General features: G+C 46.8%; 1 protein-coding gene across 1 annotated transcript in view; it reads right to left on the reverse strand.

The window, feature by feature from the left end:
• Positions 1 to 27,658, reverse strand: part of ATP8A2 (ATPase phospholipid transporting 8A2) — a 125,990-nt gene that overhangs the window by 26,559 nt on the left and 71,773 nt on the right. Inside the window, exons 2-3 of the mRNA XM_082676007.1 lie at positions 26,816 to 26,904; positions 20,338 to 20,442 (exon numbers count right to left, since the gene is read on the reverse strand). Coding sequence (XP_082532133.1) covers positions 20,338 to 20,442; positions 26,816 to 26,904 — 194 coding nt within the window. The remainder of the gene's footprint in view (positions 1 to 20,337; positions 20,443 to 26,815; positions 26,905 to 27,658) is intronic.

A 27,658-nucleotide genomic window follows, 5' to 3' on the forward strand; every position in this document is an offset into this window, starting at 1 on the left:
AAGGGCAGTGAACCCTCCCGATACGAACGACTGAGGACGCCCTGCAGTCAACCTCAGGTGTGTGTTTACAGGACTTCAGGCCACGGGCGAGCCACTCCTTGTTCAGCCCAGCCCGTGGAGAGAGCTGGAGGACCTCAAGAAATTGGCTTTTAAACAACAACACTTGATTCATGGTCTTGAGGTGCCTAAAGCCCATTCTGGAACCAGGTGGGGCACGGAAAGGAGCCGTCACAACGGGGGGATGCGCTCGTGGTCCTGAGTCCCCCGGACTCCAGCTGGGCCACCGCCGGCACGTGGGAGAATCTCCTTGAGTCCTCCTTCACCGTACCCCCGTGGAGGAGGGGACAGTGGCAACAAGTCCTGGGGAGACTCAGGAAGAGCTACGAGCTGCGCCCCCTTTCGGATGACTGTGCTCCACGTGGGACGCAGTGCAGGGCTGCAGCGACTGGGGACGGGGTGAGCGCGGGGTGAGCCCCGGTCTGTCCCCAGCCCTGCACAGATGCTGGAGCCCAGCATCTCCACGCTTGGGGCACAGGTGGCATCCGAGCCGTGTGACCTGCTCCGGGTCTCGGCTGGGCCCCCCTCACTCACTACCGGGGGACAGGTCTCCACTACCCGGCGGAGCTGTTCTGGAGTTGGAGCTGACACTGCATTTTCCAGAATCCCCTCTGGGTACTTGCAACTTTGTTTCCTGTGGCCAAGCAGCTGGGCTAAATACCTAAAGCCTCTCTTAAAACACGTGTGCATCACCCAGAAAACACTGAACCCCGTCCTCCTCTGCAGAAGGTGGCTGTAAACAGTGGGCTCAGCTCAGCCGCGAGAAGACAGCACGTGTGCGGTCGTGCTCAGCTGAGGCCACGCCTGCAGGGACTAAGATAAAGAATAACCATGTGGCACAGGCAGGAGCTAGTAGGAGGCACAGGGCCTCCTATTTGGGGGTCGGCTGTTGAGCGTTAAGGTAAACGGAAAGGGGAACTTCACCTGCAGCTCTCTTGTGCCATTTGAAGGCTGTCCAGATGGGGGTCCAGGCGACAGGAGGCGTGACTCCACCTCTACCTGGCGGGTGGCCCAGGTGCGACCAGGCAAAGCCTCAAGGCCACTCTGGGCCTCATCTTTAAAGAAGTGTCTTCACGGTGCAGGCAGGGTCGAGGCAGCCCCCACACAGATGTCGCCAGGCCTACATTCACTACTTTTAAAGCAGGGTTTTCTGGAAACCAATAAGCACACGGATAGGTGGCACCAAAGGGCACCCCCTGTGAGGCCCTGTCTTCCTCCAGCTAGGAGAGGTGCTAAGCCTAGCCGGGATTTCTGGCAAACCATCGCTTTCAAAATAAGATGATTGGGCTTCCCTGGTGGCGCAGTGGTTGAGAGTCCGCCTGCCGATGCAGAGGACACGGGTTCGTGCCCCGGTCCGGGAAGATCCCACATGCCGCGGAGTGGCTGGGCCCGTGAGCCATGGCCGCTGGGCCTGCGCGTCTGGAGCCTGTGCTCCACAGCGGGAGGGGCTGCGGCGGTGAGAGGCCCGCGTACCACAAAAAAAAAAAAAAAAAAGATGATTGTCTCCATCATCGCTGACTCACGCTTTCCATTTTGCAGAGCCCTCACTGAAAAGATTCACCTGGATCCCACAAGGTGCGGCTGTCCTGACAGGTCTGGCTGGATTACCGTAGTCTTGGTACCCAGCAGTCTGTGGGAAGATTCACGACAAGTGATGTGGGGACAGCATGTGAAAGCTGTGGTGAACACGGGGTGTGGGAGAGGGAAACATGTTTCCCTTTTCTTTCCCAATGGGAAGAAAACCCCTTTGGAGTATGAATTTTTTAAAGAATGCATTGAAAGTTTGAAATTAATTCTTCATATATTATTACCTGGACTCTCTTTGGGTCATCCATAAAGATTATGAAATAGCAACTAAAAACCATGATCTATCTCCAGGGTTTGATCCCTGTACTTCCTGAGTGAATACACCACACAGGAGAATGCTGACATCTCAGGGTATGTGCATCTCTGCCTCTGGGAAGCGATGCTATTTTTCTAAGATAAGGAGTAACACCCATCGACAGATGAGTGGACGAAGATGTGGTTCATATATATACAGTGGAATATTACTCAGCCATACAAAATGAAACAACGCTATTTGCAGCAACATGGATGGGCCTAGAGATGATCATACTCGGTGAAATAAGTCAGAAAGAGAAAGACAAATACGATATATATCACATCACTTATATGTGGAATCTAAAAAACGGACACAAATGAACTTATTCACAAAACGGAAGTGGATCCACAGACACAGAAAACAAACTTACGGTTACCAAAGGGGAAGGGTTGGGGGGAGGGATAAATGAGGAGTCTGGGATTAACAGATACACACTACTATATATAAAATAGATAACCAACAAGGACCTACTGTAGAGCACAGGGAGCTTTACTCAATACTCTGTAATGACCTAAATGGGAAAAGAATCTGAAAAAGAATACATACATGTACACGTATAACTGGATCACTTTGTTGTACACCTGAAACTAACACAACGTTGTAAATCAGCTGTACTCCAGTATAAAATAAAAATTTAAAAAAAGGATAACAGCCTTCAGGGTGTTGTTGAATCCCCTAAAAATCTAATGCAGAACTGACCGGCAGGGGGACGGGGCGCGGCTTCCATCAGATTATCAGAGGCCCGAAGGAGACGTGCCATTGTTAGCCCGACACCCATTTCTTCCCTCCCCCACTGAGAGACACCCCAGCTTCCCACACGGATGGATCCTGCTGGTCCAGGACTAGCCACCGTCCACCACAGAATTTTCCTGAATGTAGGACTGGCTCAGGATGGTCCCGTCAAGGAGAAGAGGAGCTTGTTAACTGGTTTTCTGGAAAAAGCTCTCCGTTCCCCATTGGTTGAGAACAAAGTTGCACATGTGGTCACGACAGGGTTCAGGGCAGAGTGAGTATAAAGCGTTGGTGCAAAGTGAAAGTGAGACAGGCTGGGACCTGGGACCCCTGGCTGCCATGCTTGCACCTGGACACACCTCTCTGAGCAACAAAATACAAAGAAACCATATGGGACTAAAAATAACTGCATGCATGAGCAGTTGGGGCAAACTAAGGACAACAAGATACAAAAAGACCAAAAATCCCAACTGTCAATCCTGAAAAGCCGAGCGCAAAAGCAGGGTGCTGCGCGTGCCCCCTGCACTCAACACCACCAAAGGGGCGGGCAGACCACCTAAGCCACGCCTCCAGCCCGACCCCTGGACACACCCCTATCTTCTCTCCATATAAGGAAGAAGTTCGCCCCTCCCTCGGGGAGTGAGCAAGGGCACCTGTGCTTATTCTCGCTCCCTGCCCCCACGGCTGCAGCAGGGGCCCCCAGTAAAGCCCCGCCTGAATTTCTTGTCTGGACTCCGATCAATTTCTGTCGATTGGGGAAGGCCAGGAACCCTGGCCGGTATAAAAAGGATGGAAAGAAACCGGGTCCTTGATGACATTCCTGGCTAGGGATCTACCACCCAGGGCTGCCCTGCAGCAGGACGGCACATGAGGCGAGTCAGGGACTTTGCCCATCCTGACGGGGCCTCTGTTGTCTGCAAGTGAAGCAGCTCTACTGACATTGAGAGCTCTTGTTCCAAAATAGCTAAGAACCACTGGCCCAAGGACAGATTTAAGGAACCAAGAGTGTCTGCTCAGGAGAGAGCAGGGAGAGTGAATTGAAGGGACAGGGGTGACAGAGAGATGGAACTTGGCCTTTCATTCTTGACCTTGTGACCTTGAGGTACACCTAGCAGTTATTTTTTAAAGCACACTTTCGGATGTAATCTGTAATAGTAATCTGGGTTTTATCACCCTCTCCGTTCCTGTAAGCAGCATATATTATCTCTACTCGCTGAATAGACGCATTAGGTCTTGCCTGAGGGGACCACGTTCCCCACGAGAGCGTGCCATGAACCCCCCAGGGCTGGAGGGCAGTTCACCGTCAGCCCAGAGGGCAGCGCTGTGAGTCTGCACGGGAGGCTGCTTCGTGCTACTCTGCAAGGCCGTTACTAACCTACGATTTTCTTTTCTCCTCAAAAGTGGTGTGAGGCCACTATAAGAAAACCTTCGTGTACTGGAAGTTGTTCTAGGGTGGGGTTGAGGGGTGACCTTCAAACACTCTGGGGTGAAATATGCATGTCCCAGGACAGCCCTGCTTAGGGGAGGAATCCTGGGGACATACAAACTTTGTGTCTGCATGAACACACCGCACAGACCCGGATGAAGGAAGGTCAGGAGTCTCTGACTCACAGGATCTCAGTCTACAGCTGTTTCTGGTAAGCGAGGCCTTCAGTGGCTCCCTGTGGCCGCATCACAGGTCACGTGATTTGGCCCTTACCTACCGATCCAACCTAACTTCTCACCACCGTGCTGGGCTCTCAGCCCTTCGTACTGAACTTTTCACTGTGCCCGGATAACGCGTTCCATCTATTGAGTCGTTTCCCTGCAGCCAGAATCCCCTTGCCCCGCTTCACCCCCTGGTAACAAATTTTAGTTTGCACTGCACCTCCTGGCAGTCTCACCATCGCTGTGTTAAAACACTTCTCCTCTGTATTCCTGTTCTCCGGCTACTCATCTGCCATCATTCCATTACGCTATTTTTCAACTGCCCGGGATGATCTCTGGCAAAATGCAAGGACTCAGTATATGCTCTTGCCTGGATTAGTATCACCATGAAGGCGTCTCCGGCTGAGCAAACACATGAGCAACGCTGTGGGGAAAACTCTCAGAAGCTCTACTTTTATCCAAGCCGAGCCCTGGAGATTAGGAGGAAATCGCACCAAGGTTCCATCAGAGAAACCCCTTTTTATAATGTGATCTTGAACAATAGGATATATGCCCACTCACAGGCCTTTGAAAAACATCAGGATACTACTTGCTCAGCAGATGTTTTGTGCAAAACGTTTGTAAGAGTTTGCACGTAAATGGTAATGGTTTATAGAAGAAAAAAAATTAAGGGAGTATTATGTCCTGCACTGCTCACAGATGGTTGACCCAAACTTTTGCAAGAACAAATTATAAACTTCACTGTAAACTCTAGGGTTGGTTTTTCTGCTGTTACTTCATTTTCTTTTGTTGTTCCTATAAATGGTAGAAAATAGATGTTCTGTTGCACAGCAAAGGAAGCCATCGACAAAATGAAAAGACAACCTACTGAGTGGGAGAAAATATTTGCAAATGATATGAATGATAAGGAGTGAATATCCAAAATATATAAACAGCACACACAACTCAATATCAAACAACAAAGAACCCAATTACAAAATGGGCAGAAGACCTGAACAGACATTTTTCCAAAGAAGGTATGCAGATGGCCAACAGACACAGGAAAAAATGCTCAACACTGTAATCATCAGGGAAATGCAAATCAAAACCACAGTGAGCTATCACCTCACCCCTGTTAGGATGACAGTCATTCCTCAAAAGGACAATAAGTAACAAGTGCTGGTGAGGGTGTGGAGAAAAGGGAACACTTGTGCACTGTCGGTGGGAATGTAACTTGGTGCAGCCACTATGGAGAACAGTATGAAGGTTCCTGAAAAAATTAAAAATAGAACTACCATACGACCCAGCAATCCCACTATTGGGTATATATCCAAAGGAAATGAAAAGACTAATTACAAAAGATAAATGCACCCCAATGTTCACAGAAGCATTATTTACAATAGCTAAGATATGGAAGCAACCTAAGTACCCACCAACAGATGAGTGGATTAAGAAGATGTGATGTACACACACACACAATGAAATACTACTCAGCCATAAAAAGAATGAAATTGTGTCATCTGAAGCAACATGCACGGACCTAGAGAATATTATGCTTAGTGAAATGAGTCAGAGAAAGACAGATACTGTATGATATCACTTATATGTGGAATCTAAAAAATAATACAAATGAATGTATACAGCAAAACAGAAACAGACTCAGATACAGAAGACAATCTAGTGGCTCCCGGTGGGGAGAGGGGAGAGGGGAGGGGCAAGATAGGGGGAGGGGATTAAGAGACACAAACTACTATGTATAAAATAAATACGCAACAAGGATATACTGTGCAGCACAGGGAATTATAGCCATTATCTTGTAATAACTTTAAATGGAGGAGTCTATAAAAATATTGAATCACTCTGTTGTACACCTGAAACTAATATTATAAATCAACTATACTTCTTCAATAAAAAAATAGAAATCGATGATCTTTTGTGGTTCTTGTAAATGGTAGAGGTAGATGAGAAATGCTGGCTGAGTACACGTGTGCATGTGTGTGTACCTAATATGTGTATCAATCTGTCGTTAGGTAGGTGAAAGTATTTGCTGCTGACATGAACACGAAAGCAGCACAGAATGTCCAAAGGGATCAACGGCAGGTGCATCTCCAAGCCCACATGCTATGTCTACTGACGTCATAGGCTGGGCACGCTCCAGCAGGGCTATAAACGAACAAAACTCAGAAACCATGAGACCTCTGCAGAGTAGAAGCTGCCGCGTTCAAGAAAGAAACAAAGGCAGGGAACACAGCAGTGGCACAGCTATGAAGTAAAGCTGATGGAATGATGTGGTTTTGTCCTTTGAGAATATTACACAAAAAGGAAAAAGGAGAAAAAGTCGCCTGTACGGATCAAAGAAGAAAGGAGGAAAGGAGGACGTCTGCTGGGCTGAGCAGGCGAATTTCCTCAAGATGCTCAAGACAGTTCTTTATCTGGAATCAGATGGCGCACTTTGCCCGTAGACATTCTTTACAAAACGGCATAGATACAAATCAACTGTTTCTGAGGACGAGAGGGTGTTTTCATTGCCCAGCACTGAAGAAGCTGAAACAAAAAACCTTGAAGGGCTGCAGAAACGTGGTCCTCAGCCATTGGCCAGCACGATTTATAGATGCAAGAAGCAGAGGCCAGACGGAGTGAAAATGCAGCTGCAGCGTTTCCCTGGGTTATCAAATAAGAAGCTCGCTTGGATTTTACTTTGGGAAGTCGCTGGGTCTCAAAAGCTCCAGGACAAAGAATATCTGTGATGTCGGTCAAAGAATGCAGCATGGTGGCCACCGGGCCTGCACACAGCCCAGCCAGACATCTCTGCTATCGAGTGTTTTAGCATCTTTCATCTGCTGCAAGAAAGACTGAAAGATGCTGCCTGGATGGAACAGGCAGAGGGCTTGGTCTCCTGTTTCCTACATGTTTGCGATGGCGAAAAATGCACCTGGACTGGAGCCCAGAGTTGCACATGACAAAAGTGCTTCCAGCAAGTTCCTGTCCTGTGTGCTTTTTAAAAAAGCAAATGCTTTCTGAATAGGTAACACAGAGCCAGGAAGACAAAAGGTCTGGGTGAATGATCAATGCCTTAATGAACAAAACAACTATCATTCGAGAAATACCTTGAATACCTAAAATTCATGACTATTTCTGATGAACTGGCAAAAAGAAATATATAGTAGAATTTGTATTTTTAAAATTTCATTAGTAATGAAAAGTTATATTTGTCAGTAAATTAAACGAGTGCACGTAAAACTCTTGCCTAAATTTTACTTTTTAATTTAAATACCAAAACTTCAAGTTATTCATTTCCTATTACTAAATTAGATGTATAAGTAATATTGAAATAATTGTGTTTTACTTTCTCTAAAGCGTATATTCTTATAAACACTCTAAGTTTTTTGCAGAATATGTGCATCTGGATTTGGTGACTGAATTGAAATACAAGGATAATATATGCTTATAAGGTTACTGTTTACTATTTTTTCAAAACATAGTCTAATTACAGTCCCTATACCTTAAATATTTTAAAAATATTTAACTAAAATAAGCACGTATAAATATTTCCTATAATTCATATTAAATCATTTTTATTTATTATTTTATTTATTTAATTTTGGCTGCGCTGGGTCTTCCTTGCTGCATGCAGGCTTTCTCTAGCTGTGGCGAGTGGGGGCTACTTTCTGTCATGGTGCACGGGCTTCTCACTGCGGTGGCTTCTCGTTGCAGAGCACGGGCTCTAGGCACGCGGGCTTCAGTAGTTGTGGCACATGGGCTCAGTAGTTGTGGTGCATGGGCTCTAGAGCGCAGGCTCAGTAGTTGTGGCACACGGGCTTAGTTGCTCCGCGGCATGTGGGATCTTCCCGGACCAGGACTTAAACCTGTGTCCCCTGCATTGGCAGGCAGATTCTCAACCACTGCGCCACCAGGGAAGCCTCATATTAAATCTTAATATATCAGAAACCACAAATGTTTCAAGTTAACTTGCTTCCCAAAAGTTCTCACATTAAAGGTTCTTTTTTAAAATTTATTTATTTATATTTCTTTATTTTTGGCCGCGTTGGGTCTTCACTGCTGCATGCAGGCTTCCTCTAGTAGCGGCGAGCGGGGGCTACTCTTCGTTGCAGTGCGTGGGCTTCTCACTGCGGTGGCTTCTCTTGTTGCGAAGCACGGGCTCTAGGCACGCGGGCTTCAGTAGCTGTGGCTTGCGGGCTCTAGAGCGCAGGCTCAGTAGTTGTGGTGCACACGCTTAGTTGCTCTGCGGCATGTGGGATCTTCCCGGACCAGGACTCGAACCCATGTCCCCTGCATTGGCAGGTGGATTCTTAACCACTGCGCCACCAGGGAAGTCCTAAAGGTTCTTACAGTTGATCTTACAAATCGGTCACTTACTAGAAAGGTTGTAACTATATATCGCTATTTTAAAGAAAGCATTCTATGTGTCCATTCATGTAAAATAATAGTGACAACGAGCCTATTCAACTGAGTGCTTTGCTTGACCCTGTTCCTGTCTGCAGTCAATTCTGCAACAAGAGCAATCAGTTATTCAGGATGTATTTCAGAGAGTTTAGTGCTTACGGAAACTGTTGGTTGCTTCTTTATATGACTTGTACATTTTTGATAAGAAATTTAAGCGAATTTATATTATTTATATGTTATGTGTTCTTTATATTTATATATTATTTAATAATTATAAAATTATGTAATTGTTTAATATATATTAATATTATTTTATATATTAATTTAAGCAAATGAATCATCATTATATGAAATATAATCAAGAAAAAAAAGAAAAACTGTCTGAGGTTACAAGGTGAACTGTGAAACCCTTAAACTTGGCAACTAAGTTCTGTACATCGAGGCTTTTCTAGGTACAACCCAAAAGAAAGTAGAGAAAAATTGGATATAGAGATAAGACATCTGTCCTCCCTAGGATATTAATTTCAGATTTTTGTCATTTTGAAAATCATCTGAGTGTCACCACCGACTGACTTTAAAACAAATACATGTGTTAATTTGAATTTTTATAATAAATTCGTACTAATAAATATCTTCCGTTTTATATTTCGGTATTTTGCTTAACTTTTATTTTATTTTTTTAACATCTTTATTGGAGTATAATTGCTTTACAATGGTGTGTTACTTTCTGCTTTATAACAAAGTGAATCAGTTATACATATACATATGTTCCCATATCTCTTCCCTCTTGCGTCTCCCTCCCTCCCAGCCTCCCTATCCCACCCCTCCAGGTGGTCACAAAGCACCGAGCTGATCTCCCTGTGCTATGCGGCTGCTTCCCACTAGCTAGCTATTTTACATTTGGTAGTGTATATATGTCCATGCCACTCTCTCACTTCGTCACAGCTTACCCTTCTCCCTCCCCATATCCTCAAGTCCATTCTCTAGTAGGTCTGTGTCTTTACTTCCATCTTACCCCAGGTTCTTCATGACCTTTTTTTTTTTTCCTTAGATTCTATATATATCTGTTAGCATACGGTATTTGTTTTTCTCTTTCTGACTTACTTCACTCTGTATGAGAGACTCACTACAAATAACTCAGTTTCGTTCCCTTTTATGGCTGAGTAATATTCCATTGTATATATGTGCCACATCTTCTTTATCCATTCATCTGTCGATGGACACTTAGGTTGCTTCCATGTCCTGGCTATTGTAAATAGAGCTGCAATGAACATTTTGGTACATGACTCTTTGAATTATGGTTTTCTCAGGGTATATGCCCAGTAGTGGGATTGCTGGGTCGTATGGTAATTCTATTTTTAGTTTTTTAAGGAACCTCCATACTGTTCTCCATAGTGGCTGTATCAATTTGCATTCCCACCAACAGTGCAAGAGGGTTCCCTTTTCTCCACACCCTCTCCAGCATTTATTGTTTGTAGATTTTTTGATGATGGCCATTCTGACCGGTGTGAGATGATATCTCATTGTAGTTTTGATTTGCATTTCTCTAATGATTAATGATGTTGAGCATTCTTTCATGTGTTTTTTGGCAATCTATAAACTCAAAATGGATTAAAGACCTAAATGTAAGGCCAGACACTATCAAACTCTTAGAGGAAAACACAGGCAGAACACTCTATGACATAAATCACAGCAAGACCCTTTTTGACCCACCTCCTAGAGAAATGGAAATAAAAACAAAAATAAACAAATGGGACCTAATGAAACTGAAAAGCTTTTGCACAGCAAAGGAAACCATAAACAAGACGAAAAGACAACCCTCAGAATGGGAGAAAATATTTGCAAATGAAGCAACTGACAAAGGCTTAATCTCCAAGATTTACAAGCAACTCATGCAGCTCAATATCAAAAAAACAAACAACCCAATCCAAAAATGGGCAGAAGACCTAGAGACATTTCTCCAAAGAAGATATACTTAACTTTTTAGTTTAGGTATGGGATTCCATGGCTTTAAAACATCACGGTAATCACGTGTTCAAGACAACCGGGTCCTGCGTTCCCCTTGCTTATACCCTTCCCATGGCTCTGGCGGCTGAAACCCTAGTCCCCTGGGCTGGCTCACAGACCCCCGAGGGACCGAGTGACGTGGGCCCTGCCGCTGCCTAGAAGACTCTGCCCGCACCTCGGAGGCACGGGCCAGACCAGGCGGGCCCCCTTGGCCTTCCCACCAGACCTCTCTGCAGCCAGCAGGGCTCCTTCCCCAGATCTCCATCTGGGTGGCCGTGTGTACTGTTTTTATTTGGGTCTCGGTAAGTGTCATCCTGGGAGGCTTTTCTGCCCACTCCAGCCCGGCCAGTCATGCCCCAGGACAGAGCTCTGCCTCACTTTCCTCATTTTCTCCTGTTCATTCACGTGTTGCGTCTGTTACCTTCACGGGACCACGTGAGACCCGGCACAGTGGGAAACTGTCTCTCTTGCTCCGAGCTGCGCCCTGGCCTGGCCCGCCCTCGCTTCCGACGCGGCCCCGATTAAGACATCACTGGTTCTATTCGCTATGAAGCCAACGTGGTGACTCAGTTGCAAGTGTGAACTCCCAGTTACCACCACCGACCTCGCCCTGAACCGATCCTAGTTACTAGAGAGAGAATAAACCCTGAACATCCCTTTTTCCACTGCCTTGTTAGGAAGGCTTTGCTGGGCTCCCTGAGTGGCTGAAAACCGAGGCCGCATGGTTAGCAGTCATTCCTGTGTCCTGTGTCCTGGCCCAGGGAAGAATTTACTATCATGAGACACAAATAAATCTATCGCTAAATGCAGTGATGCCCGCTACGGTGACCATCTCCTAGCTGTAACTTTTACATGTTCTCCAAGTTCTTCTCAACCACAAGGCCAATGATGTCCTATTCACCTGTGACCACATGGGCCTAGACTGGCCTTCCAAGTGCCAGCCAGCTACAGAGATGGGGGCCACCTCACCTGACACCACCGACCACACCTGGGACCCAGGCGATGTGTTCCGAGTAAGTGTCGGGCAGAAGCAGACATCGACCGTGAATGCAAAATGTGCGGCAGGACGCCTCGACTTCTCCTTCCCTCCGACAGTCCAGTACGACCAGGGGAATCAGTAACTCGTGCACGCACTCCAAAAAGCACTCTGTGCCCGTACTTTCAGGGTGTCGCAAAGTCTACACTTCTTTCCTCGGTCTCCCCAAACTGAGGAATGAAACAGGCCAGAGGATCTGGTTCGTCCTGGAAGTCATCTCATTGTTTCAAAGCAGGTGTTCCTGGTCACCCATTTTCGGCCAGCTGGGATGTTTTGCTCCCCTCCCAGCTGTAGCGAAGACAGGGGAGACAAACAACTGACCGATGATGAAAGAAAAGCAATTAGCCGAGATCTTCTAAGAATTTCCCAAAGAACGAATCCCTGCTTGGAATGTAAAACACCACTATTCAAATTATATGACCTATACAACAAAAACAAAAATTTCAAGTCTACCTCTGATTGTTTCTATTGTTGATCAAATAGCTTAAATAAAATCAACTTTCAAAAAAAAAGGATTAAAATATTTCATGTTAGTTTAAAAGGGACGCAGTGAGCCATCAGCGCTAGTTACTTACTGACATTAACTTCATGTAAAAATGACTTTATCTGCCAACTTTTGGCAGAGAAAGTTGACACTGAGCTAACTTAAGTCATAATCCAAAAAATAAATGTATTCAAGTCATCCGAGAAATAGGATGAGGACTGTTGCCAGCAAACCACTGACCAACGCTGAACCTGTCACCTCCCTACACTGCAAGGAAACAGAGTTCCTTCCCGGCCCTCTCCAGGCGTCCTGTAAAGAGGCTGTCATCGTTCATCAAGCCGTGGGCAGTGGCCGGGCTCTGGGCAGATTCTAGAACAGCTAACACACCACTCAAAGGTGGATGAGAAATCCTTTTCTTGTTTCAAAACGAATGACACATGGTATTCAGAAAAGTTGTTTTAATTATTAAACACCAGGCTGTAACAACCACAAAAGACCCTCAGGATAGAACATCTGTAAAATAACAGCCGATTATTTTTAGTCGACGCGGCAGCTTAGGTGTTCAGTAATCAAATGCTAATTAGGCCTCTCTCCTCCTTAAGAGTTTATTCCCTCATCCTTTCCTTCCTGTGCCCAGGATGCAGACAGTCCCCAGAAATCCTCACTTGGGTAATCCCACCTGCCCTCCTGTCATTTCACTCTCTTTGTCCCACGAATGCATTTCCTCACCTGTCCTGAGATTTCCCTGGTCTCGCCTGGGAGTGTTGCTGACTCCCCAGGTGGTGGTTTTCCTGAGGAGGCTCCTTGGTCTCTAAACTAAAATATTTGCCGGACTTAGGCCTTGCCCAAGGTTCTTCCCCACGCGGGATTAAACACACTCAGGTTCTTTTATAGACGCGCTGATCCCCAGTAAGGTGATGCTGGCTGGAAATCACTTTCTCAACAAGTCTGTTCCATGTTCTTTCTATATTTAGGGCCCTAAAGCCACCAGCACCACGACTCTCTGGCTCCTGCAGAGCTCTGCTCAAGACCCCATCAGGCTGGCCAACGGCAGGCCCCGGTGTGCGGCCTCTGATGGGGCTCCCGCCCCCAGGCGGGCACCCCTCCTGGCCTCCAGGGCTCCGCCGCTTTCCGGGGACTTTAATGTAGGTCAGATTGTTAATGGAAACACCTGGGTGATCGTCAGTATCTTGGCTTCTTGGAAAGAGGCCTGGACTTCAGAGATGGGGTCCAGCCCCTGTTTAGTTGGGCCACCTGGGCAGGTGAGTCCACCTCCCAAAGGCCAAGCTCCCCCCTCTGCACAGGAGGAGACTGTCATTCGCTGCCCACGGTGATGATGAGAAAAATCTAATTCTGTTAAGCCCATGGCATTAAAAACAAGCAAGGGGGCACTTCCAGAGATTAAAAGACTTAGAAACACAGCCTAGAACATTACGTGTGGACCTCGCCTAGATCCTAAAACAAATCTAATGAAACCCTAAAGAGACAGGGCTGAGATGATCCAGAAGATCTCTTCACGGACTGAGTATCAGTCGATACAGAGGAACGATGGTTAATTATTAGATGTGATAACAGGCCCTGGAGTTACAGTGTTTCTATGTCACAACACAAGCAAGGATAAGATGTATTAGTTATAGACATGTTATAATGTAAGATATTTAGAGCTACATGTTGAAGTATGTAAGGGTGAAATGCTGTCACGTTTGGGATTTGCAAAGAAAAAATAGGGGTGAGGAATTCCCCAGTGGTCCAGTGGCTAATTAGGGCTCTGAGCTGCCATGGCAGGGGGCCCGGGTTCAATCGCTGGTCGGGGAGCTAAGGTCATCCTGCAAGCTACGAGCATGGCCCACCCCACCCCCCCAAAAAATAGGGGCAAAAAGGGGCTAGATGAAGCAACTGTGGCAAAATCTTGGTAAGTGTTGAATCCGGGCAATGAGTACACAGCAATTCGTCGTCCTAGTCTCTCTACTCTCATGTATGTTGAATATTTGAATAATTTAGAAAACTTGAAAAATGAATGTACTAAGGGAAGCCCAGGCAGATGTCAGGATAGTGGGAGAAGTCAGAAACGAGGGGGCAATGTCAGTGTGTCTGGAGAGGAAGCATTTGTCCTCAGGTCTGGGTCCCTCCAGGACAGGGATCTGACTCCTTTGTCCAAGTCCTCTGGGAAAACCATGTGTGTTCAAAGGGCCAGCGAAACTGAATTGATTCTGCTTCTAAGTTAGAGACAGAGGGGTGTTAACGCTTTCGGGAAGCCTACATATGCTACAGATTTAACATGTATTATTTCATTTAAACCTCAAATCAAATTGAGGATAAGACAACTAAAGTTCAGAGACGTTAGTAACTCAGCCAAGGTCACACAGCTCAGTGAGTGGCAGGGCTTGGAGCTCAATTCAGGTCTGTCTCTACAGTCTCTGCTCTGGCCTCAGCTTCATGACACATCGATGGAAAAAATGCAGCTGGAAGTGAAATAAATCTTAAGCAGGTGTTGGAGGCAGACATTTGCCACCTGGCCTGGAGAGGTTCGCTAAACTGATGCCATAGTTTCCTAAACTTTTAGCTAATAAAATGACTAATAGGTATTTTAGAGGAAAAAAGTGGGAGAAGGGGTGGGAGGGAAACAAAAGGAAGACAGAGCTCACACCCTATACTTTGAGAAAAAAAGTATTCTTCCTGAAATGACATAAGGCTTATATTGGAGAAATGTATCTCCTGTTTTGAGCCTTGCTTATACTCATCTTTGACTCAGCAGTTGTACCAATTTTGACTTGGAGATATGGTGATACCAACACTATTTTAAACATCAAAGGATTTCTGTTTAAAGACCAAAGCGTAATGGATTTTTTTTTTTTTTTTTTTTGCGGTACACGGGCCTCTCACTGTCGTGGCCTCTCCCGTTGCGGAGCACAGGCTCCGGAGGCGCAGGCTCAGCGGCCACGGCTCTCGGGCCCAGCCTTTCCGCGGCATGTGGGATCCTCCCGGACCGGGGCACGAACCCGCGTCCCCTGCATCGGCAGGCGGACTCTCAACCGCTGCGCCACCGGGGAAGCCCCCAAGACCAAAGCATAATGGATATTTTTTAGTTGAGTACACACTCAAAATGTATTGGGAAGTTTCTGTGTTTTCTTTTTTTCTTTAATTTATTTTTAATTATTTATTTTTGGCTGTGGTGGGTCTTCGTTGCTGCGTGCAGGCTTCTCTCTAGTTGCGGCGAGCAAGGGCTACTCTTCATTGTGGTGCGAGGGCGTCTCATTGCGGTGGCTTCTCTTGTTGCGGAGCACGGGCTCAAGGCGCGTGGGCCCCAGTGATTGTGGCATGCAGGCTCAGTAGTTGTGGCTCGTGGGCTCAGTAGTTGTGGTGCATGGGCTTAGTTGCTCCACGGCATGTGACATCTTCCCGGACGAGGGCTCGAACCTGTGTCCCCTGCATTGGCGGGCGGATTCTTAACCACTGAGCCACCAGGGAAGCCCTGTGTTTTCTTTTTAATGTAATTGGTTTCAAAGAGCCTGGGAGAGTACAGCCTGGTCGGGGGGAGTGGACAAGCTTTCCTTTGTCTGAAAATCTTGCTGATGTGTTTCAGGCTCTGACTCTGGTTGTTGGCAGGTAACACTCCATGAGGAGGCCCGGATCGTCAGTGAGGACAGCGCCCTGGCTGTGTGGAGTAGCCTTGATGGAATGGAAGCTGGGTGGACACGGGCCGTGGCCCAGACGGAGGAGCGGATCAGATTCCTCTGGAATTCCCGAGAGGTGGGTGGCCGTCTAGACTTCCCCGTGAGTGCTGGCTCAGGCCGGGGGGCAGGGAGCCTGTGCTTCAATGTTCACAAAGGACAGAAAACCACACGGGGGATGCAGTGATGGCTCACGGCCCGGGGAGGACCAGCCGCACGGCTTCCTTTGCCCAGGGCTCAGCATAAGCTGTACTCGGGGAAAGCACTTAAGCGAAAGGGAATCCCACTGCCTTGCTGGCCCAAGGCAGGGGCAGCAACCAGAACTCTTGACCTTGAAACTGGAGAAAATCAGCGCAGGGCCCACCCCACTCCCCTCCCACCAACGATGATGAGCAGAAGGAAGGTCTAGAACAAGACAAGGGTCTCCTTGCTGTTTATCCAGACTAAGCATAACTGGGAAACTAGGTGTTTCCATCAAATACATTCAACCTTTTTTCTCGCTTTGATGAAACACCTAAAAGACCAGGACACCCCCTACCACACACCAAGGAAGAAAAGAAGTTTAAGGGGAAAAAATTAGTTTGTCATTTACATGACACTTTAGGCATTTGTGTGAATTACGTTTGTAAAGTAAGTGAGCATCGGTAGATTTTCTTCCAGCAGGAAAAAAAAAAAAAAAAGAATGAGCTACACGTTGGCCATAAAGAGGGATGAACAACAAGGTCCTACTGTATAGCACAGGGAACTATAGTCAATATCCTGAGAGAGACCATAATGGAAAATATAAAAAAGAATGGATGTATACGTATAACTGAGTCACTTTGCTGTACAGCAGAAATTAACACGACGCTGTAAATCAACTGTGCTTCAATTAAAAACAAAAAAAAAGCAGTAAAGAGGGAAAAAATATTACCAAATATTGAAACAAGGAATTCTTCCGCTTACCTCCTCATTTTTCAGATGGTACAAAGTGATGGTGTGCATGACAGACTCTGCTCCACAGACGGAACAGTAGGGCTGTCTCTTGGGAAAGATCACTGGGAAGATGGTTTGGGGAAAGGTATTCTCAACGATCTAAATATCACTAAGTTTCTAGCATCTCTAAGCTACACACACTCCACAGCAAGAAAAGTGTTCCACCCGGAAAAACCAAACTAAAAATCAAAAAGACCCATTTTTGTTCATTCCCTTGGTATTTCTTACTTGATGATATTTTCTAGATATCGAATTCCCCTTCTCATTATCAGCTTGTTTTCTCTAAGTCGTGAGAACAGGCTGATTTATGCCCAAATGACACAGGTTACTGGAAGCCGATTTACTCATGAGAAAGGGCAGAAGCCGGTTTGTGAGATTTTAAGGGTTATCAAAATCGTGAAAAAGTTTGGGGGCTTAGATAAGATCACTACAATGTTCAAGTATTTTACTGAATGAATGAAGGGCACATAGGGACACTTAAGCATCTCCAGCTACCATTTCAAAATGGTCATTGGGCACAAGGGGGTTTTAGGATTCATGCATAAAGATTTTGGTTCTATTTCTTGTGAGTACGTTCCTGAGGAAAATGCCGGACTATTTGCCAGCCACCTGGATCGGGGTTTTAAGACTTGGCAGGCTGTCCTCGAGGGGCCCTCGGGAAGGGAGTCAGAGCTGAGCTGAGGAACAGCGATGGTCAGGGAGGCAGGATGCCAGGTACTGGGGCAGTGGGAGTTGGGAGGACCAGCTCCAGGCCTGTGCATCTCTGCACAGATAGGACCACCTCCCCATCTGTGCTTCCACGTGAGCTCTACTCTCAAGCCACGAGATGAAGGGCCCTGTCACTAGAGGCCAAGCGATGGCCTGTATCCCTCTGTGGCCACTTTCAACAGGAGCAAATGCCCCGGGGCACCAGGTGCACGGATGCTGCAGGTTCACCTTCCTCTCTTCACTGGACTTTGGCGTTTTCCGCTCAGTCAACAGATATTTACAGAGCTTCCCCTACGTGCCAGACTGACAGTGGGAGAGAGATGCACGGATGAACCCAAACATCTGACGGGGTGGGGAATCGGGCACGGGGAGCTGAGAGAAGAGACAGAACACTCAGGGTCTCTCAAAGAGGGAGTCAGTGCCTGAATCTCTGGAAGGAAGGACAGCGCTGCGGAAATCTCTGCCCGCGCTCCTGCGCTGGCCACCCCTCCCCCAGCCCGCAGCAGCTCCGGAGCAGCTCAGGAATCCAAGCAGGTGATGAAGGAACAATTGTGAGGGCAGAGTCTTCTCCCAAAGAGAGCAGCTGCCTCCCCAGGCTGCACATGGACCACCCAGGAGATCTGGGGGACGTTAGGAGGGAGAAGGCAGACGTGCGTGCGGGGAGGTGGCACTGAGGATGGTGGGAGGCCTGGGGCCCCTGAACTATCTTCCTAGGAGCACAGAAGTGAGGTCAGATCCTGGGACAGAGAGAAAGGAGGCCGTGACCCCTCGAGGACCTCCTGCACCCAGCCGCTCACAGACACTCCCATCGACTACCACCGTCGCAGGTGTACAGAGCGCCCACAGAAGAGATCCCAGAAGGTAGAAGGCAGGAGACCATGTTTAAACTCTAGCTGTCTTCTGATCCATCTGAACATGTAGAAGTGAATTTTGAACAGGATAAGGGCATTTAGAAATTACATTCTTTTTGAATCTGCAAAAGAACGTGTGTGTATATATATATACACACGTAGGTATAACTGAATCACTCTGCTGTACACCTGAAACTAACACACATTGTAAATCAACGACACCTCAATAAAAAAATAAATATTTTTTAAAAATTACATTTTTTTAAATCAACCGCAAGCTCTCTCAAGGCTGACAGCCCACGACACCCTTCAGTGTCACGACCCTTCTTCCAGACTGAAGCCCGGCCCCCGACGTTGTGCTGGTCTTCACGGGTCAACGTGCCGTCACACGCCTTGTTCCATTAAAACCCTAACACAACATGCCCCCCACCAGCCGGCCATTCACCTTCTTCTAGAACAGATGAGGACAGTCTCATTATAGGAAATCTCTCACCCAAGGCCGTGTGGGTCATCAGGACCAGAATTCAAACGCGGGCTCTGAGCTCTGTGGACGCACGCGGTCCTTCCCTCCACACGTCCGACTCAAGCCTTTGCCCAGGCGTCTGCCGCAAACACGCCCTCATCCTTTCTGTCCGTTACCATCTGCCCGTCCTCAAAGCCCATCCTGTCATCGAGAAAGGCTTCCCGATGTCTAATGGGGAGAAGAGCCCTGCTCACCCTTAGCCTGTGTGGCCCGTGTAACCGTTACACACAGACCCCCTTAAAGCCCGGCCCCGCCCGCCCCAGTCCTGACTTCAAGCTTCAGGCGGTGACCCTGTCCCGTTGATAGATAACTACTCACAACAACAAGCACAGCTGCCATACAGTGTATACTAATGGACTCAGTAAAATTAAGTCATAAGCACACACAGAAGCCCCAACTTCAACTCCATACTCTTCAACCCCTTTCCTAAAATATCTAGTCATTTGAGATAATATTCCAAATACTTCTCAAAATGTTTGGATTGTCTTTCCTAAAAGCAAAATAGAACAAACAAAAGGCTTTGTTTTCACTGCTTTGAAAGATGTACAACAGAACAGAAACAAAACAGAACATAAATACAACAGAAGTATTCAACCTCTAGACTTTTGTTTCTTGAGCAGTTGGCTACAGGGTTCCTTCTAAGCACGGAGAGGAGAGTTGTGCTCATAATTTCCCAGACATTCATGTCCCTAAGGCAGCAAGAGTCTCCTTACTACCCTGCAAATTCTCCTTGGGCCCAGGTCAATTTTCTTCGGTAAATTTTAACCGAATGCAATCTGATAACATTTTAACATATGCGATTAAACAAAACCTACTCACGTGCCCAGCAGTTAGGTGTGGGGGGAGGAAGCTGAGGCTCTATGAGAAAGAAGGGGGGTCGGGAGCCCTTGCGTCCCTGGACCAGCCAGTAGGTCACGTGATGCTTTCTCAGCACCAGCAGCAAAAAAAAAAATTCATTAAAAACAAAACAAACCCCGGGTATACCCGAAATGAACTGTAACCAAACCTACACGAGTAACACGCATTCTTCAGCCAGCAAACCTTCAGGGCAGATACACTTTAGTGTCAGAATTGGGCCTGGTTTTTAAACACTCTGCTAATGCTGCCAACACAGAACTTCCCCTGAGATCACAGCGCTACTCTTTCTATTTTCCATGTGTGGGTTGTTTTCCCATGTCCAGACCCCACATAAACCCCCATCTCACCCAGGGGCAGACCCAGGGACCCAAAAGTCAGATTTCACGTTGCCCCTGAGAGGGCGAGATCTACACCTCACGCAGCCCATCTCACGCTGCACACCAAGAAGCGGGAAGGAAACCCGGGAACGAAAGGCGGGAAAAAGGAGAGGGGATCCTCGGGGCGTCGGCCCGGAGCTGCCCACCTCTTTCCGTTACTGTCCCGGAGCATCGCTCTTCCCATCACTCTGGACTTCCTTTCCAGCTCCTGCACCTCCTCCAGAAGTGTTTTCTTGCAAGTGTGCTTGGCCCTGTGTCACAAGGAAGAGACAAGAAGGACATGACACGTGAACTTTACACAGCCTTGAAGATGAGTTGCTCCCTTCATGGGCCACATCTCACGCCCGCTGACCCGGGCCCAGGCCTGGGGACACCATGGAACATTCACTGTCCCCGTGCATGGCAAGGCCTCCGCCTCCGCAACCTGGGAAGCACCCCAAGTCCTTGCAGAACAGACTCGGGCCGTGAGGGTCAGAAGCTGCCCCCCTAAAGAGCATCGCCTGTCACTGCAGAGCTGGCTGAGGCCCCCTGCGTCCAGACAGAAGCCCAGGGTACCCGGAGAGTCGTGGGTCAAACTCTAAAGCTTTTCACTGCAGGACCAAAAAACCCAGAAGATGCTTTAATCCTCACCCTAGTGGATGCATGTGGGTCCCTCGGGCTGTGCCCTGACGGTGAGATCAGGAGCCTGGGGGGGGGCGGGCAGGGGCGGGGGAACAGTCTTCTCTCTCCTTTTAGGGTGAAAAGAGCCACTGTTGCAGCAGGACTGGGAATTATGATGCCAGAGTTCACGGTCATCGTGCCAAACCCTTGACCTGAAATTTGGGTCAACACAAATATCTGGACACAGATCTCCTTTCTTCCCTTGCAGAGACTTACCATCAGGGCCCATGTCTGCAGGCCTTGGCGGTGTGAAACAAGGGATGGGGTAACAAAACGGTCGGGCCTTTCCAGCCGTGTAAACTGCAGACGGGCCCCGCTTCCTGACCTGCAGGAAGAGCTACCTGCCCCCTTTCCTGATTAAACTAAGAAATACCTTAACAATGTTCCAATAAGTGTCCGATTGCAAAGGTCTTCCTAAAATTGAGATCAAACAGAGAGCAGCTGGTTGGAAACTATACAGGGGAAGAAAGGGCATTTAAGGAGACACAGGTTAGAAATGGGAAAAGAAAAGCTATAAAAAGCAAGAGGGCCCTAACGGAGCAGCCCAGGGCAGCGTTCCTTCTTCTGAAAAGCTTGTTAGTTTCCGTACAAATGCATGTGAGGAGCCCACCGAGTAGCCGGACTCAGAGACAGAATCAGAACAAAACTGAGCGCATCTTCAAGGACGTGGGACAGTGAGATGGAACACTCTGGAGACGTGAGCTGTTCCACGGAAACACGTACTGCCGTCTGCCCTCCACCTTCAAGGAAAGGAAGTCTGTGAAGACAGCGCCCGGTCATCTGCTGACACCCCAAGTTCATCTCCGAGGGAGAATCGGGGCTGAGACTCTGTATACGGGTCCGTCATTAATTTCCCCGGAGGAAACAAGAGAAATGAACCACACAGGTTTTCACACATAATTCCTTAACCACACCAAGCAATGTCCTGAGACTCTGGGGTGTAAAATACTGCAGTTCAAAGCGGAGATGGCGGCATTTTCATTGAAACAAGAAATGAGAAAACGTTTAACTTTTTGCTGGAAAGGAGACAGTCAAAAAGAATGTGACAGTTGATACCGTTCAATATGAATGAATACGCTGGGCCCAAACTTTACCTTTGAACTCACGGGTTTCTGGGGCTGTGTGGATAAAAGCCAGCTGCGTAAACAGCCAGCCCCACTCCACGGGTTCACGCCAGATACGTGGGTCCCGTGGAGCATGTCGGGTTCGTCCTAGAGAATGAGCTTTCTCGCTTACTGTTTCAGGACTGTCCTCACTCCATCATCCTCCCTTGCTCTGCACCCTCCTGCCCACAGAGCAAGCAGGGTTCACTAACCCCTAGACCAGCCCCCAGTGTTCTCCTCTGGGCTGGGGGCTAAGGGGAAGGGTGACACAAAGAAGTAGGCTTGGAACAGGAAGCCTGGACCACAGGGCGCAGAGCACACTGGAAACGTCCAGCCTGGGCCAAGAGCAAAGAGAGCCTGACCCACTGTGCTGGGGCTGCCGGTTTCCACTCATTCACAAAACTGCCTGAGAGGGAAATAATTTCAGTATCTTGATGCTCCTGGGCGTTGTTCACGTTCCCAGTGGATGAAAATGCACCCATATCCAAGATGGATACCACCCAATTTTATAGTGTCAATATTTCCACTAGGCTAGTTCCCGTGAGCCAGCCTGGGAGCTTAACCAGTGTGAGAACACAGTTAGTCCTTCTGCGTGAAGCACTGCTGTACATACAGGTGACGCTAGCAATTTAAAACCATTTTCTCGGGCTTCCCCGGTGGCGCAGAGGTTAAGAATCCGCCTGCCAGTGCAGGGGACACGGGTTCGAGCCCTGGTCCGGGAAGATCCCACATGCCGCGGAGCAACTGAGCCCGTGCACCACAACTACGGAAGCCCATGCGCCTACAGCCCGTGCTCCACAACAAGAGAGGCCACCGCAGTGAGAAGCCCGCGCACCGCAACTTAGAGCAGCTCCCCGCTCGCCGCAACTAGAGAAAGCCACACGCAGCAACGAAGACCCAACGCAGCCAAAAATAAATAATAAATTAATTAAAAAAAAATAAAATGGAATAAAACCATTTTCTCAAGAACCTTTACCCAATAAGGCCTTACTTAAAGAAATGATTCTAAGACCTCCCCTGTCAAAGTCTGCGTATGAATGGACTAAAATCTAATACTTATAGGTTTCAAAGGCCAGGCTCTAAGCGTTAGCCACTGGCATGGAAACTGGATCTCTCCCATTACCTGTGGACAGCTGGTTCCCAGGGGTCCAGGACTGCTCACCCAACCCCACGTCAGGAGGCCAGGTGATCACGGAAGGCTCAGGTAGGGGCACTTAGCCCCTGTAAGGGAGTGTGGTGACCCACAGCGAGCCTTCAGATAGAACAGGAGTATCTCCAGGTTATTGGGGATTTTTGAAATAAATAAGTCGGCTTAGAATCTTGCACTCTTCATCTCCTTGTTTCTGAAACTTTTTTCCTGGACTCTTTCTTTCTTTTCTTACGGAAGGAAAGCAAGTCAGAAGGAAATGGTAAATTCTAAGTGGGGATGAAAATATAAATGCAATGTGCTTCAAAGAAATCAGTCCAGTTAGAAAGTATTAAAAAAAAAATCAAGGCCCCCCTTGTACACAGGAATTTCTTATTACCTTTTATTTCCATTGAACTGCCTATCTGGGATTATAATAAGGAAATGAAGTCATTCTGGACTTGCTGAATGCATCGTGTGCTGACTGGTAAGGTACCAGAGATACAGCTAGACAAGAGGAGATGGGTTCCTAAGTTCCGTGGCCTTGAGCTTTGTATTATTTTTATAAAGCAACATAAATGAATTTCTCCTCAATGAGCGTAAGTACATGGCAGCTTACCTAAAAATGCTGTCATAGGTCAACATTTTGGAAGCACGTAAGCTAAAGGATATTAAAATAGTTCTGGGCAATTTAAATTTCATGCGTGTAATAACAATATTCATTAGCCAGGTATCACATACAATCAATCAGTTATTTTAATAAAAGATGTGTTAGTTTGGTCCCTCATGAAAATTCTGGTTAACAGGATAACAGAGGAGGTATTATACGGTGTCCAAATCTGACTTAAGATAGACTAATAATGGATCTTCATCAGAAACTCGATAGACTTCATGGAAAAAATGACCGAGTTACCTCATGCTGTTTTTTTTTTCTTTACTGTTAACAATGCAGGTCCTGAAATGGGAGAGAGACTGGACAAAGAAAAGGGAAAATGCAGGAAGACAGAGCAAACCAGAGCATACAGAAATATATGTGAAAGGGCAGGCCTGCCTTGGGCTGGAATTTAAAAGCTCTTTCCAAATAGAGTTAGCCACCAAAATTCAAAACAAAACCAAAAAGCCTTAAGACTGGTTCAAGGTGGACTTTCCCTGGCGGTCCAGTGGTTAAGACTCTGCGCTCCAAACGCAGGGGACCCGGGTTCTGATCCCTGGTCGGGGAACCAGACCCCGCATACTGCAACTAAAGAGCCTGCACGTGGCAATGAAGATCCCGCGTGCCGCATCTAAGACCCGGAGCAACTGAATAAATAAATATTTAAAAAAAAAAAAAAAGATCGGTCCAAGGTAAGATGAAAGAACCATCGCAAATCTACAGAAGGTTCCGGATGCTGCCCCAAGCTGACTCACCACAGCCACGTTGTCCAGCTACTCCCCGACTCCCCACCACGTAACTCAAACTCTTCTCTCAAGTCCAAGGTGCGGCCTAGCACATCGCGTGTCAAGAAACATTCCAAAATTTGCACCAAATAATGGGCGATTTTCTGGAAAACCAGGATGAATATTTGTGTGCAGTGTGCCAGAAGGAAAAACGGGACACATTTTATAAAGCTGAAGAAGGAGAAATGACAGTCGAGTATCGTGGTCTCATCAGAGGTAAGCAACTCATAGTACGCTTTCCTTCTTGGGAGAAGCCTCTGATTTTCCTTGACTCAACAAGAAATATTTCAGGCTGGGAGTATGACAGGAAGTAAAACATGGGCCCCGTGATCAGAGGGAACATGTCCAAAGAAACGGGCCCAATTCCTGTTTTTGAGGAGAGGGCTAAGTATAGTGTAGACGTTAACTGTATGTTATAAATTGGGCATATACTTTGGGCAGACACTGCAGGTGCGATGAGACCATATACCCTGCTCCTACCTGGCTGGCGAGCTCCTTGGAAAGGAAATGACTTTTACTCTTTCCAGATGGCAGAGCTGGAAGCGGTGTCATTTGATGTATCCTTGCTAAAATGTAAACAGCACTAATTTTACAGTGCCAGGAAAAACCAAAAACAACTCCTGTTGGAGGGAATAGATAATTTGCTTCATGGCGACTGGGAACTGCTACTTGGAATGTATTGGAAAAGATCCAGAAAGCAGATGAAGAGGCAGAGACACACTCTCTGAAATGGCAGAAAGATACTTCTGCCGGCATCTCCCTTGGCAATTATCTCGATCTCAACCAAAACTGTTTTTCATGACATTAATTTAACAGTTGAATTAAATGAGATTGATTTCTAATCAAATCACTGTGCTCAACCCCTGTACACTGAAAAGTGATCTGACGTAACCAACACCACGTTCTATTTACCTGAAACTAACTTGATGATCTTGCAAAATTGAAGAAATTTGGCAAAGGTAACTATACTGTGCCGCAACTGGGCTATGTGACGAGAGCAAATCCTAGAACTAACATTTTCTTCCAGTTCATTTATTAGATTAAGAAAACATCTTTCCTGGGCATTATAACTTCATTTCCAAGGATTCTGATCCTGCTACTTCAAGAACACAGTTTTAGCAGATACCATGGAAGCAGTGGTAAATCAAGGCATTTAAGAAATTAGAGTTATTTAATGTTCACTAACAGTTGTCAAACTTAGTGAAGAGAAGAAAAAAAAAAACACCTAAAACATGTGCTATAAAATTCTCTCTGTCCCCTTCCCTCTCCGCATTAGGTATCATCGGTTGTCAAGATAATGCCAAGATGAAGATTTTTTCCAAAAACATCCTTAACTGTCAGGCAAGAACAATTCTCACTGAGTATGGGAGGAAGGGAGAGAGAGAAATGAAATCTGATGTCTTTTCCTGGAAGGTTTGGAATGAAGTCTCAACTCTCTACCTCAGGGGCCCCAAACAATTATGCTTTGCCCAAAGTAAAGCCAGTCCAGGAGTTGCAATTTTCAGGGAAGTTGGCAACTGTAGGAGGTATCATCAGGCCTACCCCAAATAAAAATCGATATGACTTCATTTTGGAGTATTCCATCTTTTCCTCGCAGATGAAATACAATTTACATTATCTTGGAACTCAGTAGCTTTTTTTTTTTTTTACATTGTACATAAGATACTTAGGAGATGATATATTTTGAAACGTATAAACGAAAATCGAGCATGAATTATTTTCTATCGAACCTATGTTATAATTTCATCCTTGTGATTAATCTTCTCATAGACTTGTAAATGGACACTTCAGAAGAATGATATTTGAAGGATTCCTACTGGGAATTATTTGGAGAAATGAAGAACACTTGATTCCAGTATTTGGTGATTTGAAATGACTTCCATAAACATACAATTTCCCTTAAAGCATGGGGTTTAAAGCCAGGTTCTATCTGTGATCACAGAGCACTGATTTTTAGATAGAAGGAGAAATGAATTTTGAGTTATGTTCCTTAAACCTGATGGAATTTCTAAACTTAGAAATTCTCCCCTATAATCGTGTACAAGCAACATCTCTCCTGACCTTCACACAGCCTGACTCCTTTTTGACTATATTCTCATATTAAGGTGAAGCACAGGTTAAAAGAAAAAAAAAAAAAAAAGACACAACCCCAAATCCTTTATATCCGTTTCTGGCAGGTGGCAGGAGACGTGTTTCTTCCGAAGTCCCACAGCGTCTAATAGCCTACGCTGGGGCCCACTGAGGACTAACTGGAGGACATCGGACAAGACCTGGGGTACCACTTCATCTTTCACTTACGCTTTCCACACCACATCTTCCATCAGACACGCGGTAGGAACCAGAAATAATCCCAGCCAGAAGTGCGCAGAGCTCAGGACCATGGCTGCCTGCAAGAGACAGAAGTGACATGTGCATTAATGCTCTTTCAAAAAAAGAAAGAGAGAGAGATAATTTAATCAGTGAAACACGCCCCAACACACAAAAGCAATAGAACGTATTAAACTAGTGAAAGCTGAAATATACACCCAGGAAAAACGGGAAGGGGACCGGCAGGGTGAGCGCCTTGCCGCGATGTTCATCAGCTCTTGTCTCCATCCTGATATTTTGACGAGTGTTGTCGCCTTTTCTAAAGCGCTTCGAACCCCACTCTGGTCAGAATATGCTGTCCTAAACCCCTCCTCTGGAGAAATGCTGGAGCCGCCAGACTCCACAGAAATAAACTTCACTCCATAGGCGCCTTGCAACCACCCACGTATCCATCAGTTCCTGGTGCTTCACTGCTCTCCTTCACTGATGTAACCACACCTGGGTGCAGGGCAGAGCGGTTCTCAGCACCCAGAGGAGGAAGGTGAACAGGTTACGGTCCTTGTCTTCAAGGAACTTAAAATGGGGTGGTGTCTCCTACATCACACGTGGAATGGATGTGTCATGCTCATATGCTCTGGGGGTGAGAGGAAGGCTAGAAGCCTGGGGAGACTTCTTAGTGACAGAGTGTGGGATGTGATGGGAAGAGAAGCAGGATTTCAACAGCTACAGGGACAGAGGGAAGGCGATGACAGGGGGAGACACAGCCTCCGATGATGAGACTCCCAGTTCCCAGGGTGCAGGGTCACAGAGAATTTGGGAGGAAGTGGGAGACGG

The sequence above is a fragment of the Grampus griseus genome (genome assembly GCF_964374135.1).
Source record: "Grampus griseus genome assembly, chromosome: 18".
In the NCBI taxonomy this organism is placed as follows: Eukaryota; Metazoa; Chordata; class Mammalia; order Artiodactyla; family Delphinidae; genus Grampus; species Grampus griseus.